The sequence below is a fragment of the Megalobrama amblycephala genome, linkage group LG8 (assembly GCF_018812025.1).
Source record: "Megalobrama amblycephala isolate DHTTF-2021 linkage group LG8, ASM1881202v1, whole genome shotgun sequence".
Taxonomy (NCBI): domain Eukaryota; kingdom Metazoa; phylum Chordata; class Actinopteri; order Cypriniformes; family Xenocyprididae; genus Megalobrama; species Megalobrama amblycephala.
The window spans coordinates 19,598,347-19,615,877 of record NC_063051.1 but is presented as its reverse complement, the minus strand read 5'-3'; the positions used below and the strand labels follow the sequence as shown (position 1 = coordinate 19,615,877).

Below are 17,531 nucleotides of genomic sequence, written 5' to 3'. Positions count from 1 at the left end.
CAAGGAAACAAACACAAGCAATGCTACATGGCGAGCATATTTTGAAATATTAAAAAAAAAAAAAAATATATTTCAAACAACTGTTTGTTTCTTAAGGCGTTCTATATAAACGGAATAAATGTTTTAATAAACGTATAATAATAGTGTTTATTAATAAATTTCGAATTGTTGTCATTTAATGAAAAGCTTGTTAAGCGATAGATAGCTATTTAGCACACTGCCCTGTTATCTTGCCCAGTATTTGGGACATAGTTAAACAAACAGAGTTTTATTTTCTTTCTTAATTTCTTCATAATTTGATTCATAGTGCTCCTAAACAGGCACAGGGGAGTTCATTCAGCGTCTTTACCTGATGATGTTCCATAGTAAGTCAATTTGATCACCGTCTTTTTATTTAGGACATCTAAGGTAAGGCAGCTAAGTTAACATCTTTACTTACCGCACTTTAATACTGTTTTTGATACAGAATGACGTATTACCACTAACATTTTCAGGATTTAATCAGTCCTTGGTTCAAATTTGCAAACCAGACATTAGGATACAGACCTGTTTAATCAATTCAACCCACGTGCTAATGTATGATGTCATCACGAGGCGCCACTCTGCTGATGTAATGTTTCAGGAAGTGAATCTCAGCCTATTCGAGAATTCGGCTCTGCAGGAAAGCATGAGCGATGTTACAGATTTATGATTTTTTAAATCAAACGTCCTGAAGGCAACCAGACATGGAGAACTGGAGCCTTATTTCAATGTGCGTGTTGCTTGGTTTAACGTCGAGATGGGCGGTGTCTTTTCATTCATACTCAGGTTGGTTTTCAGTGAAGCACCGGTTTCTTTAGGATTGACACGTCAGTCGGTGTGTTCGGAACAGCTCATTCATCTCTAAATGAGCAAGATCAGCTTATGTAAAATGACAATAAACTTTGTTTGTGAAGTAATGTTATATATGATGATGATGATTATTATTATACGTCATACATCTACGTTTTAGTTAATAAACCATACTATTCTGCATTTAATGTAATAGGTGCAGGTAAACCGCCAATGTTCGGGGACTATGAAGCACAGAGACACTGGCAAGAAGTGACTTACAATCTGCCTGTTCATGAATGGTTAGTCTTTCATTCCTTCTCCATGGCCAAGTATACCAACATTGGTGAAGCTCCCTCTATTTTTTTTATTTTTTTTTGTAAAAGTTGAATGCCATAGTATTCCATTTATAAAGGCAATGCCTTATATGAGTGTGAGCTAATAGTTTTTATTTCTTTTCCAAACAAGGTACTTCAATACTACAAATAATGATTTGAACTACTGGGGGCTTGATTACCCTCCCCTGACAGCCTATCATAGTCTAGTGTGTGCATATGTGTAAGTGTTGTTTTACATGGTACATCATCCATAAAAAGATTTTTTTAACTTATCAGGGGTGTGTTTCCCGAAAGCATCGTTAGCCAACTATGGTCTTAAGTCCCATTGAACTCTATTGGTAATGATGGAACTTGCGACCATAGTTCGCTTTGGGAAACGCACCCCAGATCAGTTGAACATGTCTTCATGATGGTGATTTAGATTTTTTTTTGTGTATTTTGATAGAGCAAAGCTGCTTAATCCTGAATGGGTGGAGTTGAATGCATCTAGAGGCTATGAAAGCCACACTCATAAGTTGTTCATGAGAGCCACAGGTAGGTATTGACATCAGAAATTCATGTATTGCAAATATTTTAAATGGCAGTGAAATTTTTATGTCTTAACTGAACTGAATTTGGTGCATAAAACCACGCATAAACAATATTTGGATATATTTTTTAAATTATGTTTTTTTTTTCTGTTAAGCTGCTAAATAAATATATATATAAAATGGACAAAAGTATTGGGACACAACCAGGGTCGTCACCAGAACATATAGACCCATTTGCAATATGCCTATACTATTTCTAAACTTGAGTCACAAAAGCTTTTCAGTTCCACCAACAACAGAAGTGTACCAAAGACTTTGAGTGTACTCATCATTAAAATAGTCAGTGGGTCTCCGAGTGATAGTCATTCATAAATATAATTGTGTTTTAAGTTCTGTTTTTGTGTAATAATGCGATAAATATGAATTTCTTCATAGGCGGAGGGTGAAAAACTCTTTAAAACCACATTTAAATAGATTCCTTAAAATAGTTTCAAGTTACGTGTCACTGCACAACACATCCCAGCATAAACGCTTCTGATACTTGCAAATCACTATTAATTTTAACAGAAAAGCAAACATACTGGATGCGGGGTTTAGCATGGCAGTTAGAGTTGGTTCACCCTCCACCTATGAAGAAATTCATATTTATCGCATTATTACAGCTAAACAATAACACTATTTTCTTCTAGAGCTGCTGCCAATACTACAGCCAAAACAAACTTTGTTGCATAATTTTCTTGTTATCACTGTAAAGCTGCTTTGAAACGATCTGTATTGTATAAGTGCTATATAAATAAAGGTGACTTGACTTAGTTCATCGCAATCTTACAAAGTTCGATTATAATCATTGAAGCTGACTGTACAATGAATCTCTTATTTAAATACTTGTTTGTTCTTGCAGAACTCATAATCCACTCACTGCTCAAAACGCCAAAGTTTTTGTTCAGTGTTAACTTAAACACCTTTGATTGGCCAGAGCGCAAACACAGATACGCATTGGATCGTTTGCCAATATGCTATTATGGAAAAAAACTGATCCTAGACCAGCATTTATGGGCTGCTTTTCCCTCTTAAAGGGTTCCTTGATTATGATTTAACTTTAGTTAGTGTGTAATGTTGCTGTTAGAGCATAAACAACGTCTGCAAAGTTACGATGCTCAAAGTTCAATGCAAAGGGAGATATTTTCTTTTACAAAAAAATTGCTATTTAAGGACTAAAACAAACGGCTGGTAGAGACCACAGCAAGCTTTAACCCTAGGTTGGTGACATCACAAACCCCAAAATTTACATAAATCCTGCCTCCGAGAACATGCAACAAAGAAGGCAAGGCCATGTTGGGCTGCTTTAAAGAAGAGGAAGAGTTGTTGTAGTAGAGATTTGTTGCCTTGCCGTCATTTTACGCCGGACTAACAAGGGTCAATTCAACGCTGGATTTGTAAAAAAGATTGACGGCACATGCTAGTCGATGAGTTGAATCAACTCCACAAAAATTACATAAATTTATCCACTAATCTTTCAGAAACATCCAGATGTGTTCTAAAAATTAAAGTCTCTCCATCAGTGTCAGACTGCGGTTTGAACAATGTAAGGCTGAGCACTGTTACTGACAATCGTCATTTTGGCTGTGTGAGATTCTCCAGCTTTGTTGTTGTTGAGCAACCGAAGTGTGAGCTGTCAAAGCTCCCCCCTCTTCTGGAAATTGGGCCGGGAGCAGCAGCTCATTTGATATTCCACGGTCAATTGTAAGTGGTATTATTATTTGAAAGTGGAAACATTTAGGAACGGCAACAACTCAGCCACGAAACGGAAGACCTCTTAAAGTCACAGAGTACTGAGGCGCATGGTGCGTAAAAGTCGCCAACACTCTGCTGATTCCATAGCTGATGAGTTCCAAACTTCCACTGGCATTAATATCAGTGCAAAAAAACTGTGTGGCGGGAGCTTCATGGACTGGGTTTCCATGGCTGAGCAGCTGCATGCATGCCTCACATCACCAAGTACAATGTCAAGCATCGGATGGAGTGGTGTAAAGCACACTTCCACTGGACTCTGGAGTAGTGGAAACATTTTCTTTTGGAGTGACAAATCACGGTTCTCTGTTTGGCAGTCTAATGGGCGAGTTTGGGTTTGGCGGAAGCCAGGAGAACGCTACCTGTCTGACTGCACTGTGCCAACTGTAAAGTTCAATGGAGAAGGGATAATGGTATGGGGCTAGTTTTAAGGGGTTGGGCTAGGCGCCTTCCAGTGAAGGGAAATCTTAATGCTTCAGCATACCTAGACATTTTTGACAATGCAATGCTTCCAACTTTGTGGGAAAAGTTTGGGGAAAGCCCTTTTCTCTTCCAGCATGACTGTGCCCCAGTGCACAAAGCAAGGTCCATAAAGACATGGTTGGCTGAGATTGGTGTGTAAGAACTTGACTGGCCTGCACAGAGCCCTGAAAACATTCCAACATCTGGTGGAAGGCCTTCCCAGAAAGAGTGAAAGCTGTTATAGCTATAAAGGGGGGACCAATTCTATATTAATGTCTATGTATTTAGAATGCAATGTCATTACAGTCCCTGTTGGTGTCCCAATACTTTGTCTGTATTTATATATGTATCTTCATTCAAAGAGGATGGGGTTATTATTGCTTGTAACCTGCATTTGAATCTTGAATGTTAAAAGCATTTTTACGGGGCATTGATCATGGCTTTGTATATTAACCTTCCTCATCTCCTGTAGTTCTTTTTGCAGATATTTTGATCTACATTCCAGCAGTTTTGGTTTATTGCTTCTACTTTTGCGATGGGTCCTCTAAACAAAAGGTAACTAAATTAATTCCCTTGAATTTGTAAATTGTTCAAAAATTTTTGTAATTATTGAGATTAAATTATTGCTTTGATTTGGTCAAACTGTGTCTTTTTGTTCTCATAGGTTGCCACAGCTCTATGCATCCTTCTATATCCAGGACTTGTACTGATTGACTATGGCCATTTTCAATATCCTTACCCTAATTCTGCTATGGTATTTAATATTTATTTAATTTAATTTAATCTATTCACAAACATGTCAAGAATCCAGCAAAAACAGCACGTGCATAGACTTTAACTGCATATTCAGATATAACTGTGTGAGCCTGGGTCTGGCTCTATGGGGGATTCTGGGACTTGGTTTGGGCTGGGACCTGTTTGGTTCTTTGGCCTTCACCTTGGCTCTCAATTACAAGCAAATGGAATTATACCACTCGCTGCCTTTCTTCTGCTACCTCCTGGGGAAGTGCATCAAACAGGGCTTGACTGGGCGAGGGTGAGTCTCTTGGATTGTTGCATAAACACTGCGGTTTGTTGGTTAAATGTTGATCTCAATTATATGTTAAAATTGAGTATTTGTTTTTTAAGCAGACCTCAAAAGATTTCAGAAGGTACGAAACCTCAGTGTTGTAAAAGTAGGCCTGTTAAGTTTTTTTTTTTTTTTTTTTTTTTTATCACAGTTGTATCTATGCCTATGTTCAATAGACACACACAACAAAGTAAGATGTATATGTATGTATGTACAGTACAGTCCAAAAGTTTGGAACCACTAAGATTTTTAATGTTTTTAAAAGAAGTTTCGTCTGCTCACCAAGGCTACATTTACATTTACTATTTAAATATATTTGACAAAGTAATTTATTCCTGTGATGCAAAGCTGAATTTTCAGCATCATTACTCCAGTCTTCTGTGTCACATGATCCTTCAGAAATCATTCTAATATGCTGATCTGCTGCTCAAGAAACATTTAATGTGTACAATTGTACAAAATATTTGTGTACAATATTTTTTTTCAGGATTATTTGATGAATAGAAAGTTCAAAAGGACAGTGTTTATCTGAAATCTAATCTTTTGTAACATTATAAATGCCTTTACTGCCACTTTTGATTGATTTAATGCATCCTTGCTGAATAAAAGTATTCATTTCTTTAATTTCTTTTCAAAAAAATAAAAATAAAAATTCTTACTGGCCCCAAACTTTTGAACGGTAGTGTATAATGCTACAGAAGCTTTGTATTTCAGATAAATGCTGTTCTTTTGAACTTTCTATTCATCAAGGAATCCTGAAAAAAAGGTACACAACTGTTTTCAACATTGAAAATAATCATAAATGTTTATTGAGCAGCAAATCAGCATATTAGAATGATTTCTGAAGGATCATGTGACACTGAAGACTGGAGTAACGATGCTGAAAATTCAGCTTTGCATCACAGGAATAAATTACTTTGTCAAATATATTTAAATAGTACACAGTTATTTTAAATTGTAATAATATTTCACAATATTACTGTTTTTTACTGTATTTTTAATTAAATAAATGTAGCCTTGGTGAGCAGACGAAACTTCTTTTAAAAACATTAAAAATCTTAGTGGTTCCAAACTTTTGGACTGTACTGTATGTATATATGTATGTATGTATGTATGTATGTATGTGTGTATAATCAAAATAGGACTTAAATTATAAGTAAAGTCATTGGTAGTTTTATAGCTGAACCCAAATCACCAAATCTCAGCAAGTATGAATTATTACTTACAAGTGAAAAGTTCAGTTAATGGAAAATTGCTCTCCATTAATTAATGAATCTGTTGACATTCCTATAATTACAAGTTTAGCTGTACAATCCAGCTGTAAGTGTCATAGCCTGACTGCCTGATTTATGCCAGCTAATAACAAATGCTTAATGTTCGTCATCTGGCACTTTCCCACTATAGGTGTAATTTTAAAATGATCTTTTATTATTCAATTTTACTTTTTAAGTATGCAGGTTACATGCATTTTTACATCGGTCCTCATCAGTCTCAGTGCACGTGCTCTGCTCTTTGCTGTCTTGCATTTGTTGATTTAGTAACAATGTACCAAGGGCATTTTGGAGGCAAATGCATTGGTGGATTAGTTTACTTGGGAAGAGACATGTCCAGATGACTCTCTGGCCATGCCTGACCCTCCCTGCTATGTCTGTGCGTGCAACTGTATATCTACAGCTGAGAGGTGTTAGTGGTTACAGTATACAGCAAACTGAAAAACTGTGAGGGTGTATTGTCTCTGCTCAAGTAGTCAAGAAACCTGATTTATGACAATTTAATTATAGAAATTAGAAAAACCTTATGTAATTATTTTATTTTCACTTAAATATATTAAATTAATAGTATTCTTTGACAAGTATGTAAAAAATCAAAAGTCCCAAGATGGTTGTATTGGTCAGCAAATTTAATTGATTTGTTAGAACAGACAATGTCATCCCTCGATAAAACAAAATGGCTTAATATTTTTATTTTTTAATCTTTGGGACAAAAATATATTGTTGGGTTTTTAGTTTTTTTTTTTTTGTGTGTGTGTACCCAGATTGTTTCTGTTGACCAAGATTTCATTGACTGTGTTGGTGACCTTTGCCCTCTGCTGGATGCCCTTTTTGTCCGACCCCAAACAACCTCTACAAGTTCTTAATCGACTTTTTCCTGTTGATCGGGGTCTGTTTGAGGTAATTCACCTGCATCATCACAAAACATCAATCGTCAAACTCCGTCAAGTTCACCTAAATAGTTTCCTTTAAATTGATTTGATTCTCTTGAACCCGTGCTTCTATAACTGAATTACCTTGCTAATGGTGACATACATTGAAAAATAAATCATAATGCATAAATTTAGTATTTGCATACAATCACAGCAGTATTTACACAATTTGGTGTCAGGCTTTGAGCTTTACTTTAGGAAAACACGGTGGTAAAATGCATGTAAATCAGTCATATTTACTGCTTAAGGAGTGGGTTTTCATCACATCATTACAGCATGATGCGTGTAATGCTTATTCGCTGTGTGCTAGCCTGTTTTAAAATTTCCAATGCAGGGTTTGCTTGGAAATGCCCTTGAAATCCTTATCCACATGCATTACATTTTTCTCTGTATGCATGCATGAATTCATAAATACTCTATTCCCAGAATCCTATGTAGATACATACAGTAAACAGTGTTCAATCCTGGTTCTGTGATACTAATGCAAATGGAAGACTGACTTAATGTACATCTTGCCATTCAGATCTTTCTATATTCATAGATTACCCCAATAAGACCCCTTGTGTCTAGAGCAGGATTTATCCTTTAGATCTGATTAGTAAACAAGGGTCTCACATTGAGTTTATTGGAAAACCAGAGCTGTCTCCTGTTCGTTGTCTAAAGCCAGGTCTGATTCCTTTTGTAAGTCAATACTGAAATACATGATGTACAAGTACTGCGGCTTGCTTTTGAAATGTTCCCAAAAACCCTGTTGTCAGAGTAGCTGTGTTGTGAGAAGTAATTGAAAATTCTACAGGGCTCAGGGCCCGGAATATATCATGCATTTGCCTGACATGAGGCTAACATAATACACAAGGTGTGAGTAATTCTAACCTAGAGCCTTGAGCATTTGTGACGGAGGAAGTGCTAAGCGAGTCTTGGCTGCTGCTATCACGTACTGTATACATTAGAGGACGGTAAAGCCAGGTGATGTTTAGTCGATAGCTAAATCGGTGCTGTTTGTCTGTAAGAAATGTACAATTGAAAAAGATTTAAATTCTGTTATTTATCTAACCTTATGTTGTTCTAAACCTGCATCACTTTCTTCTGTGAAACACAAAATTTTTTTTTGTCCATACAGTGAAAGTCAGTTTAGGACCCCATTGACTTTCATTGTATGGTCAAAAAACACATTTAAAAAATGTTATTTTTTACACAACTTTATGTCATTCCAACCCTGTTTCACTTTTTTTCTTCTGTGAAACACAAAAGAAAATATTTTTAAAATTGTCTTCTTTTGTCGATACAATGAAAGTCAGTGGGGTCCAAAACATTGGACCCAACTGACTTTCATTGTATGGACAAAGAAAATAAATACTGAGACATATTTCAAAGTGGGTCTCATTGGTGGGTCTCATCTTCAGCTGTAGTATCCACTCGTCTCCACACAGCTGTGAAAGACAGCAGCTGTGTTTTCGAGGACTGAGCATTATGGAGAGTTTCTCAGAAGCAGGGCTGCAACTTTCATAACATTTACTAACTCTGATTTTGCACAACTGCTAAAGGCCACCAGTCTTTGAGGAATCACATGTCGGTACCCCAGCAGAAAGGTCAATGGGCACTCGTAACGGATCAGTTTCCTAAAGGGTGCAATTCGGTCTTCTGTGTGTGGCAAAACCGCAGTCCTTGCAGCCTGGGTGATGTTATTAATGTCCTTGGTATGCACCAACCCTGCGTCTATAAGTTTACAAATAAGTGCATAGCTTTTTTTGACATCACGGTTACTTGACGGGAAAATTAATGGGAGTGTAATACTTCACCCTTGCCCTTTGTACCAATGCCCCCCAAGAATGCCCACAGGAATTTTTATTGCGCTTTCAGTTGGGAAATGATTACGCTGAGTAATGCCACTTATGTGCTTTCTTTTCAAAAGCCACATACCATTTAAAGATACTTGCCTTATATGTCAGTGCTAATTTTGTAAGCATGATCATAAATTTGCAGAAGTTTATTTTCTTGAGCTACAACAATATAAAAAATGAACAAGAACAAAATTTTACATTTTAACCACTGATTTTATTACCCGAGTAAATTCATACACTGTATTTATGAAATCTCAGAACTGTTAAAGAAATGACTTATAGGTTTAATAGAGTTGTTATTGTTTAATATAACTAAAACTAAAAACCATTACAAATTATTTTCGGTAATTAAATATATAAATATTAGATGAACAACGATAATTAGAAATTTTTGCCATTGCAACTAACTAGAAATATATCACATAATAAAATGACTGAATCTTAAACTAATTTTTATATTTTCAAACTAATTTTTTATATTTTAAATAAGTTAATTCAACTAAATAATATAAAAGTATATAAATAATAGGCAAAATATAGCTTGGGATATTTTTAAAAAAAGCTCTAGTGCCAATTTATCTTATTGCTGCAATATATTCATAATATTGTATTTTTAGCAACAGCAAGTTGCTAACAGTAAGTTAATAAAATACTGACTTTTTTTTTAAATATAAATTTTAGGTGGCGTATTTAAATTTCAAAAGCAGTGATGTTTCTTTATATTGTCTATATTGTTGTGATTAATATTCCCTAAATTTGAACCCAATATTTTACCCCAGTATTAGTTATTAACGCATAAAGTTAAATGTGAAATTTAGTTCAGTCTGGCCCTCGACTTAAAATGAGCTGAATTCACACTAGTTTAAACAACTGTTCAAAAAGAACTTGAAAACTGACCTAGCAGTCAGTGTATCATTCGTTCTCATTGTGTCATTCTGTCCGGAGCGCATTAGTTTAGTGACTTTGACAGCATGTGTTTGTTGACAGGATAAAGTGGCTAACACATGGTGCAGCTTGAATGTGCTGATAAAGATCAAGACCCTGCTGTCCAGAGAGACTCAGCTGTTCCTCAGGTAATCCTTCACCATCCATTTACCCACAACCCTTTCTCCTTTTCCTTTGTCTCTTTATGTATCCTCCTAAAAATCTCTCTCGGTGTATTCCCTCTTACCAAGTTTGCGAAACACATCTCATTATAATGGAGGGCACAGAAGGATTATGGGTAGTTAATGATATCAGAGAGATTTTGTGACACTGATATGTGGACACTAATCTGCAGGTGCAAGGGCTTGGTTAAGATTATTTCTTTGACTATTTGCTTCAGAATCTTTAATGATTTGTTTGTCTCTTTGTTCAGTCTATATTTGTAGGGTCGGTAATTAATTTTCTCATGGGTTTGTTTTAAAGGGACAGTTCACGCAAAAATTAAAATTCTGTCATCGTTTACTCACCCTCAAGTTGTTCCAAACCTGAATGAATTTCGTTCTTCTGATGAACACAAAAGAAGATATTTTGAAGAATGTCGATATCCCAACCAGTTGATGGAAACCCACTGACCTCCATAGTTTCCTGTATCAACTGTTTGGTTACCCATATTCCTCAAAAGATCTTCTTTTGTGTTCAGCAGAAGAAAGAAATTCATGCAGGTTTGGAACCACTTGAGAGTGAGTAAATGATGACAGAATTTTCATTTTTGGTGAGCTATCCCTTTAAGCGCTTCATTAAAGGTGCACTCAGGCATGTTTTCCTCATTAAAACGTTTTACACATAATGCATAATTTTTTAGCTTAAATATGTTTAAAATCATGTACATACATGTGAGATAAAGACTCCAGTTATATAAGTAGCCTAATAAAACCTGTTTTATTTTACACTGAGCTGGTCCGCTCATGGGGGCAGCCATTTTGAAATGACAGAACTAGCCAAATACTGCACACTTCATCTTGGCTATCCCACTATTATTGTACACTTTTGATTGAAAAATAAATTAATAATTACTGACTGGGATTAATGCTTTACTAGCAGGTGTAATGTTTGCAAGATGCTACATCCACACCACTAGGTGTCAGTATATAACAATTACTACATTGGCGAATGCTACATTGGTCAGCTCCGAGTTCACATTTATCAGGGCTGTGACATTCATATAGTTTTATAAGCATTTGTATGTTATTTTTTAAAACGCGTCATAAGGAAACAAATTAGGTTAGAAAATAAGGTTATAAAATGACTAATGCTAAATGCTAAGGTTAAAAAATGACAGTTGAGTAAGATACACTTGCATTCCCTGTAAAGTTTATCTCACCTGTTAAATTTGCATCAGTGTGATGGACCAGATTCTTGTGCCACAAGGGTCATTCACCTCTAATAGGGTCATTTTCCTCCAAGAGAGTGATGATTGAGGGGTTAAAGTAATTCTGTGAGTGCTCGGCAGGCCATTTCTGAATCTCATGCATTTCCTGCATGCTGGGATCTTTCTTGTTGACTGTGAGGATGTATAAAAAGATCAGGCAGCCGCGTTCTCTAGTTCCATGGGATAGATTACGGGCTTTGGCAACAGGGGCTCTTGATCATATTTCTCCGCTCTGTTTGTGTGTATAGTAAATCTGTCATTAATTCATGGATGTATTCAATTATATATATTTTTTTTTTCTTACAGTTTTGCTCTTACTCTGTTGTTCATCCTGCCTTCATCATTAAAATTGTTGTCCAAACCCACTCTATGGCAGTTCAAGCTTGCCTTGGTAAGTGGTGTCATCATTATGTTTGTCTTTGACCGTTCAACAACTTGTATTTTTGACCACTGACTCCCCTGGTCTACTTATACTATAGGTGAACTCCTCCCTGGCTTTTTTCCTCTTCTCCTTCCAAGTCCACGAGAAGTCCATCCTGCTAGCAGCCTTGTAAGCAGTGGGATATAATTCATACTACTTGATCCAGTTGCTGTGAACAGTACTTTTGCTCGACCCACTGTTATTAATAGACACAAATGTTATGACAAAGCGAACACACAAAACAGTATCTAAAACTAACAATATCATGTTTAAAGGTGAAGTGTTCAGTTTCATAACACAACTTTTTTTTTTTCTCTCGTTTTTGGGCTCAACAAAAGTAGCATGAGTTCCTGTAGGGACCGGACTACTGTTTTTGTTAAGGGATACGGAAATGTTTGAAAACAGTGATTATTGCAATTATTTTTTGGTGGTTACTAGAAACTACTTGAGATGCACTTTTTAACTTCCTACCTGATAAATGCCACTGTTTGGTAGTCTATAAAGAAAAGAGCCAATGGCAGTTTTCATGGGTCAAGTATTTAAAAAAATAATTACAAAAAGAAATGTGTAGATTTAATAAAATAGCCAAAACAGCCAAAATAAAGATAAAAATACATTTGCGATCATTTAAAAAAACAACTTTGTAATAGGCATAGTCCAAAAAAGAGAGAAAATACATTTGCGACCATTTAGGAAACAACTCTTTTCTCATTTATCTTATCTCATTTATATAATGACATAATAATTCATACAGCAATTTATTGCTGTCTAGGGGCCGTTCACAAAGAACACGTTTTTCTATTCCAATGCGCTACTTTTCCATTGTTCTTCTATGTAAACACACACTAGACGGACACGTATGACCGTTACGCTCGCGTCTTGCATCTTTTGCAGCGCCTCGCACATGAGCGTTTATGCTGCGTTTTTATGACGCCGTGTCAAGTTAAAAGAATTTCAACTTTTATACACAGCACCGTTCAATGTCAGTTCCAAAACAGTTGACGGCAACATGGCGGAGGAGGCCATAGCCAGTGAAATTTATTTTCTTTTTTTTCCCCTGTCAAAAATGGTATCTATCTATTCTGTAAAAATAGTATCTATCTATCTGTTTGCCCATTTCTATTATTTCCGTTATTGCATCACGTCTCAAAAGCGCATCTCGAGAGAGCTTTTTAAAAAAAAAAAAAAAAAAAAAAAAAAAACATTCCTGAGCGTTTATTGACAAGCCCTAATGATGTAGTCTAAATGCTGAAATGGAACAATAATTAAAAAATAATGCAAATTGGTTATCGGACACATAATCATAAATATAAAAGGGCAATATCGGCCAGTTCCTAGAAATGATAAACTTTACCTTCAAATTAGTGATTGTTTAGTATAGTGCAGTAGTTCCCCTTAGTATTCTGCAGTTTATTCTTGTATGTCATAAATCTAATATATTATGATATACAACATACTAGATGTACATACACAGAAAGAGCCAGCTTCAAGCAACACATTTTTTAGTTGTGTAATATCTTGCATGTGTTAGTCAATCAGTAAGGCATGTTTTTGGATTAAGGGTCTCTATTGGGTGTTAGAAGATTGCTGACAGAGGAAGTGTAGTGCCTGGATCAGTGGGGAGAGATGATACTGATACTTAGTCCTTGCCCTCTCAACTATATAATTATAGCAATGCTATCATATAAACCATATCTGTTATGTAGTAAATATAGTCTTAAAATTCATATATGTGTTTTACAGGCCAGTTTGCCTTGTCGTCAACGAAATACCTCTGATTGCCATTTGGTTTCTGCTAACGTCAACTTTCAGGTAAGATACCATGCAATATATGTTACTAAATTCAAGTCACTGTACTATAAATAAATTAATCCTCATGGTTAAGATGGAAACAAAATCAGCAAATGACTGTATAGTGCGAGGAAGAGTAGTAGCCGATAGGGGAGTCCCAGCTGTCCACACTAATTGTTGTGTGCATGGTTTAGTGTAAGGATATCACTGGATTACATGACATAGCCCACATACCATTAAACTAAGACCCCTTTGTGTAAACACAACCCACCATTCTCTGGAATCACACTGCCTGCTTCCACAAAATGTTTTAATGCTGCATATTTCTGTTTTTTAGCAGAAGACATGATACTCTTTGTTATGGAAGATAATTAGATTATATTCTATGATAGAGTAATTGTTGCACTATTAGGGGAAATATCCACAAGAGCATACAGAGACAACACGTTGCCACAGTTTTCTATACCCCAAACACACACCATTAATTTGCACACTTTCTACTCATTATGGCGAAATGTTGCGGCATCAAAATTCACAGCTTCTATTGTTTTTTTTGCGTCATGACCTGTTCTGCTAACACAAAGATTGTTTTATTTTGTCAACATTTTCTCAATGCGAGTATTATTCATGATAAGATTGGTGAACAAGTTATTGTTTTTTAGCCAAATGCCTATGGAAACTGCTAAGATAGCTATAAGTTTACTTCCATGTCTAATATGCTCATAAAATGTTCGTTAACAAGTTTTTTCAGCTGTAAGGAAGACCTGCCGAAAAATGTGCAAAAAGTTGTGTATAGTAAATCTCTCGATAATTAAACCATTTGAATTAAAACATTTCACAAGAGTTTTTGTGTGTGTATGTGTATATATGTATACACAGTCCAAAAGTTTGGAACCACTAAGATTTTTTATGTTTTTAAAAGAAGTTTCGTCTGCTCACCAAGGCTACATTTATTTAATTAAAAATACAGTAAAAAACAGTAATATTGTGAAATATTATTACAATTTAAAATTACTGTGTACTATTTAAATATATTTGACAAAGTAATTTATTCCTGTGATGCAAAGCTGAATTTTCAGCATCGTTACTCCAGTCTTCAGTGTCACATGATCCTTCAGAAATCATTCTAATATGCTGATTTGCTGCTCAATAAACATTTATGATTATTTTCAATGTTGAAAACAGTTGTGTACTTTTTTTTCAGGATTCCTTGATGAATAGAAAGTTCAAAAGAACAGCATTTATCTGAAATACAAAGCTTCTGTAGCATTATACACTACCGTTCAAAAGTTTGGGGTCAGTAAGAATTTTTATTTTTATTTTTTTTAAAGAAATTAAAGAAATGAATACTTTTATTCAGCAAGGATGCATTAAATCAATCAAAAGTGGCAGTAAAGACATTTATAATGTTACAAAAGATTAGATTTCAGATAAACACTGTTCTTTTGAACTTTCTATTCATCGAATAATCCTGAAAAAAAAATATTGTACACAAATATTTTGTACAATTGTACACATTAAATGTTTCTTGAGCAGCAGATCAGCATATTAGAATGATTTCTGAAGGATCATGTGACACTGAAGACTGGAGTAATGATGCTGAAAATTCAGCTTTGCCATCACAGGAATAAATTACTTTGTGAAATATATTAAAATAGAAAACAGTTATTTTAAATTGTAATAATATTTCACAATATTACTGTTTTTTACTGTATTTTTAATTAAATAAATGTAGCCTTGGTGAGCAGATGAAACTTCTTTCAAAAACATTAAAAATCTTAGTGGTTCCAAACTTTTGGACTGTACTGTACATATATATATATAAGCTCATTTTCATCAGCTAAGATATTATTTTCCTCTTAAAATTAATTATTGGATATGCTATTATTGGACACTTTTGTGGAATAAATTGATCTTGGCTGACTGAATAATGCATTTCTACCAGTTTCTGGAAGGCCACTGTCCTGTAGAGTTTAGCTCCAAACCCAATTAGACACACCTGAACCAGTTAATCAAGGTCTTCAGACTCACTAGGAACTTCTAGGCAAGTGTGTTGGAGCTAAAATCTGCAGGATGTTGGCCCTCCAGGAGCAGGATTGGACAAACATTTGCCTGATTCTACATCCACACCACTTGGTGTCAGTATATGTACAAGTCGATTGCTACATCAGTCAGCTCAGAGTTCACCTTTAATGAGGCTTTAATAAACTAAAACAAAAAAACTGTAAAAATGCCACTTTAGTCAGAGTAAAATTTATTCAAATTAATGAATAATACATGACAAAATATTGACCAAATTTAAAAAAAAATTTTAACACGGAGTGGGTCTCTTCATGGGGGCTGCCATTTTGAAATGACAGGACCAGCCGAATACAGCACACTAATCTTGATCAAAATAAAAAATTAAATCCTATAAAAATGAACACCAGCTCTATCATAAAAATACAGAGGGATAAATAATCCATTATTGTACACATTCTGAATTCTGTATGTTTTTAACTTTGTTTTCTCTCTAGCATGCTCCCCCTGCTGGTGAAGGACGGTTTGCTGTTGCCTTACGTGGTGACCTCGTTGGCATTCCTCTTTCTGAGTTTGTATCTGCTCTCTGCTTTAGAGAGAACTACAGATGAAGAGCTCAGGCTGGGCCTCTATCACAAACTCACTCAGCACTGTCTGCCTAAACTCAACCTCAGCCGGATCATTAAATGGAAAGTAAGTTAACGCTGACGTCACGGCCCGTTACCCCACACCACTGATGTTAATGAAATCGACGCTTATGAAGAAGTCAGTTAAGCGCACTAGGCCACTTGAACGGGCCATAACTTTCACATTAGCTTGACCCCATGCTCTTCTTAGTGCTTTTGAAGACTGAACGTTTCAACAGCTACTTGCGTGAATGTTCAAACCAGAAGGTGTGCTATTTGTGTAGCGTGAGTCATTAACACAGGTTTGCCTAGATATATTTATTTACACAAGAGACATAAATAAGGGGGCCCTACGATGAAGGTAGAGTTTCATTGGGGGGTCGTGTTGCTCACACCAGCACTTCCACTGATCCTTCACTCCATCTGTCGTAAATAGACATGTTAATGTTTATACCTCGACTCGCCGTCCCAAAACAGGGTGGAAAATAAACATCAAGTTACAAGGATCTGTGTACTGCTGTTGTAGCATTTGACTAGGAGGACTAATGAACCTTTGTCATGATATATTGTTATAGGAAAGGAAATACTGTGTAAGTGTTGTTCACTTTGTCTTTTACAGTTCTGGTTTTCACTGGTGGCCATGGCTGCGTTGAGCTTTACGAGCGTGTGGTTGGAGCCTCCGGCTAAGTTGCCCGATCTGTTTCCGGTTCTGGTCTCCGTACTCTCCTTTCTGCACTTTCTGGGTTTCATCATATATTTCAACCTAGTCCAGTTGATGGAACCACAGAGGAAAAAGAGCCAGAAGAAAACCAACTAAACCACGTCTTCAAAGACATTGGCTGTCAAAAGACTAGGCCAGAATGTTGGTGGAAAGAGAGGACAATCCCTATGGTTAGAATAGAACAGGATGGGAATAGTTTGGAAAAATTCAATTTCCTCCTAATGAAGTTTAGGGATCTTGCTTGAGAAGAGTAAATCAAATGAAAGGAGATACAGTTCTGCCAGACTTTCTCTCACTTGTATGATTTAGAGACAAATTCAGTTAGCGGGATATTGGTATTGTGTAAATGACCAGGCCATAATGGATCGTTTGTGCTGACATTATTTTTATTAACATTTTTGATACATCATTAAATGTTTTGTACCAAATGAAAGTGTCTCCAGAATTTTTAAATGACCCCAAAAAATATATTTTTAAAACTGCAGGTTTGTTGTACTTGTTTGTAGGGCTGCACAATTTGGCCAACATATTTGTGATTATATAGCAATATAACAAA

The 17,531-nt window shown here is 35.7% G+C and overlaps 1 protein-coding gene across 1 annotated transcript; it reads left to right on the top strand.

Annotated features, from left to right (window-relative positions):
- The first annotated feature begins 571 nt into the window (after positions 1-571).
- Positions 572-17,403, top strand: alg6 (ALG6 alpha-1,3-glucosyltransferase). Its single transcript, XM_048199917.1, has 14 exons — positions 572-807; positions 1,028-1,112; positions 1,279-1,368; positions 1,594-1,682; positions 4,404-4,486; positions 4,596-4,660; positions 4,782-4,967; positions 7,036-7,171; positions 10,032-10,117; positions 11,704-11,788; positions 11,877-11,947; positions 13,562-13,630; positions 16,126-16,321; positions 16,874-17,403. The coding sequence occupies exons 1-14, from the start codon at positions 726-728 to the stop codon at positions 17,069-17,071; spliced, it is 1,521 nt and encodes a 506-aa protein (XP_048055874.1). The 5' UTR covers positions 572-725; the 3' UTR covers positions 17,072-17,403.
- The last annotated feature ends 128 nt before the right edge of the window (positions 17,404-17,531 follow it).

Excerpts from the sequence above, each read along its gene's own strand:
- alg6 (XM_048199917.1), top strand. The coding sequence starts at position 726 with ATGGAGAACTGGAGCCTTATTTCAATGTGCGTGTTGCTTGGTTTAACG. Across the intron at positions 4,487-4,595 it reads ATGGGTCCTCTAAACAAAAG|GTTGCCACAGCTCTATGCAT; the intron begins GTAACTAAATTA and ends TTGTTCTCATAG. Across the intron at positions 10,118-11,703 it reads GAGACTCAGCTGTTCCTCAG|TTTTGCTCTTACTCTGTTGT; the intron begins GTAATCCTTCAC and ends TTTTTCTTACAG.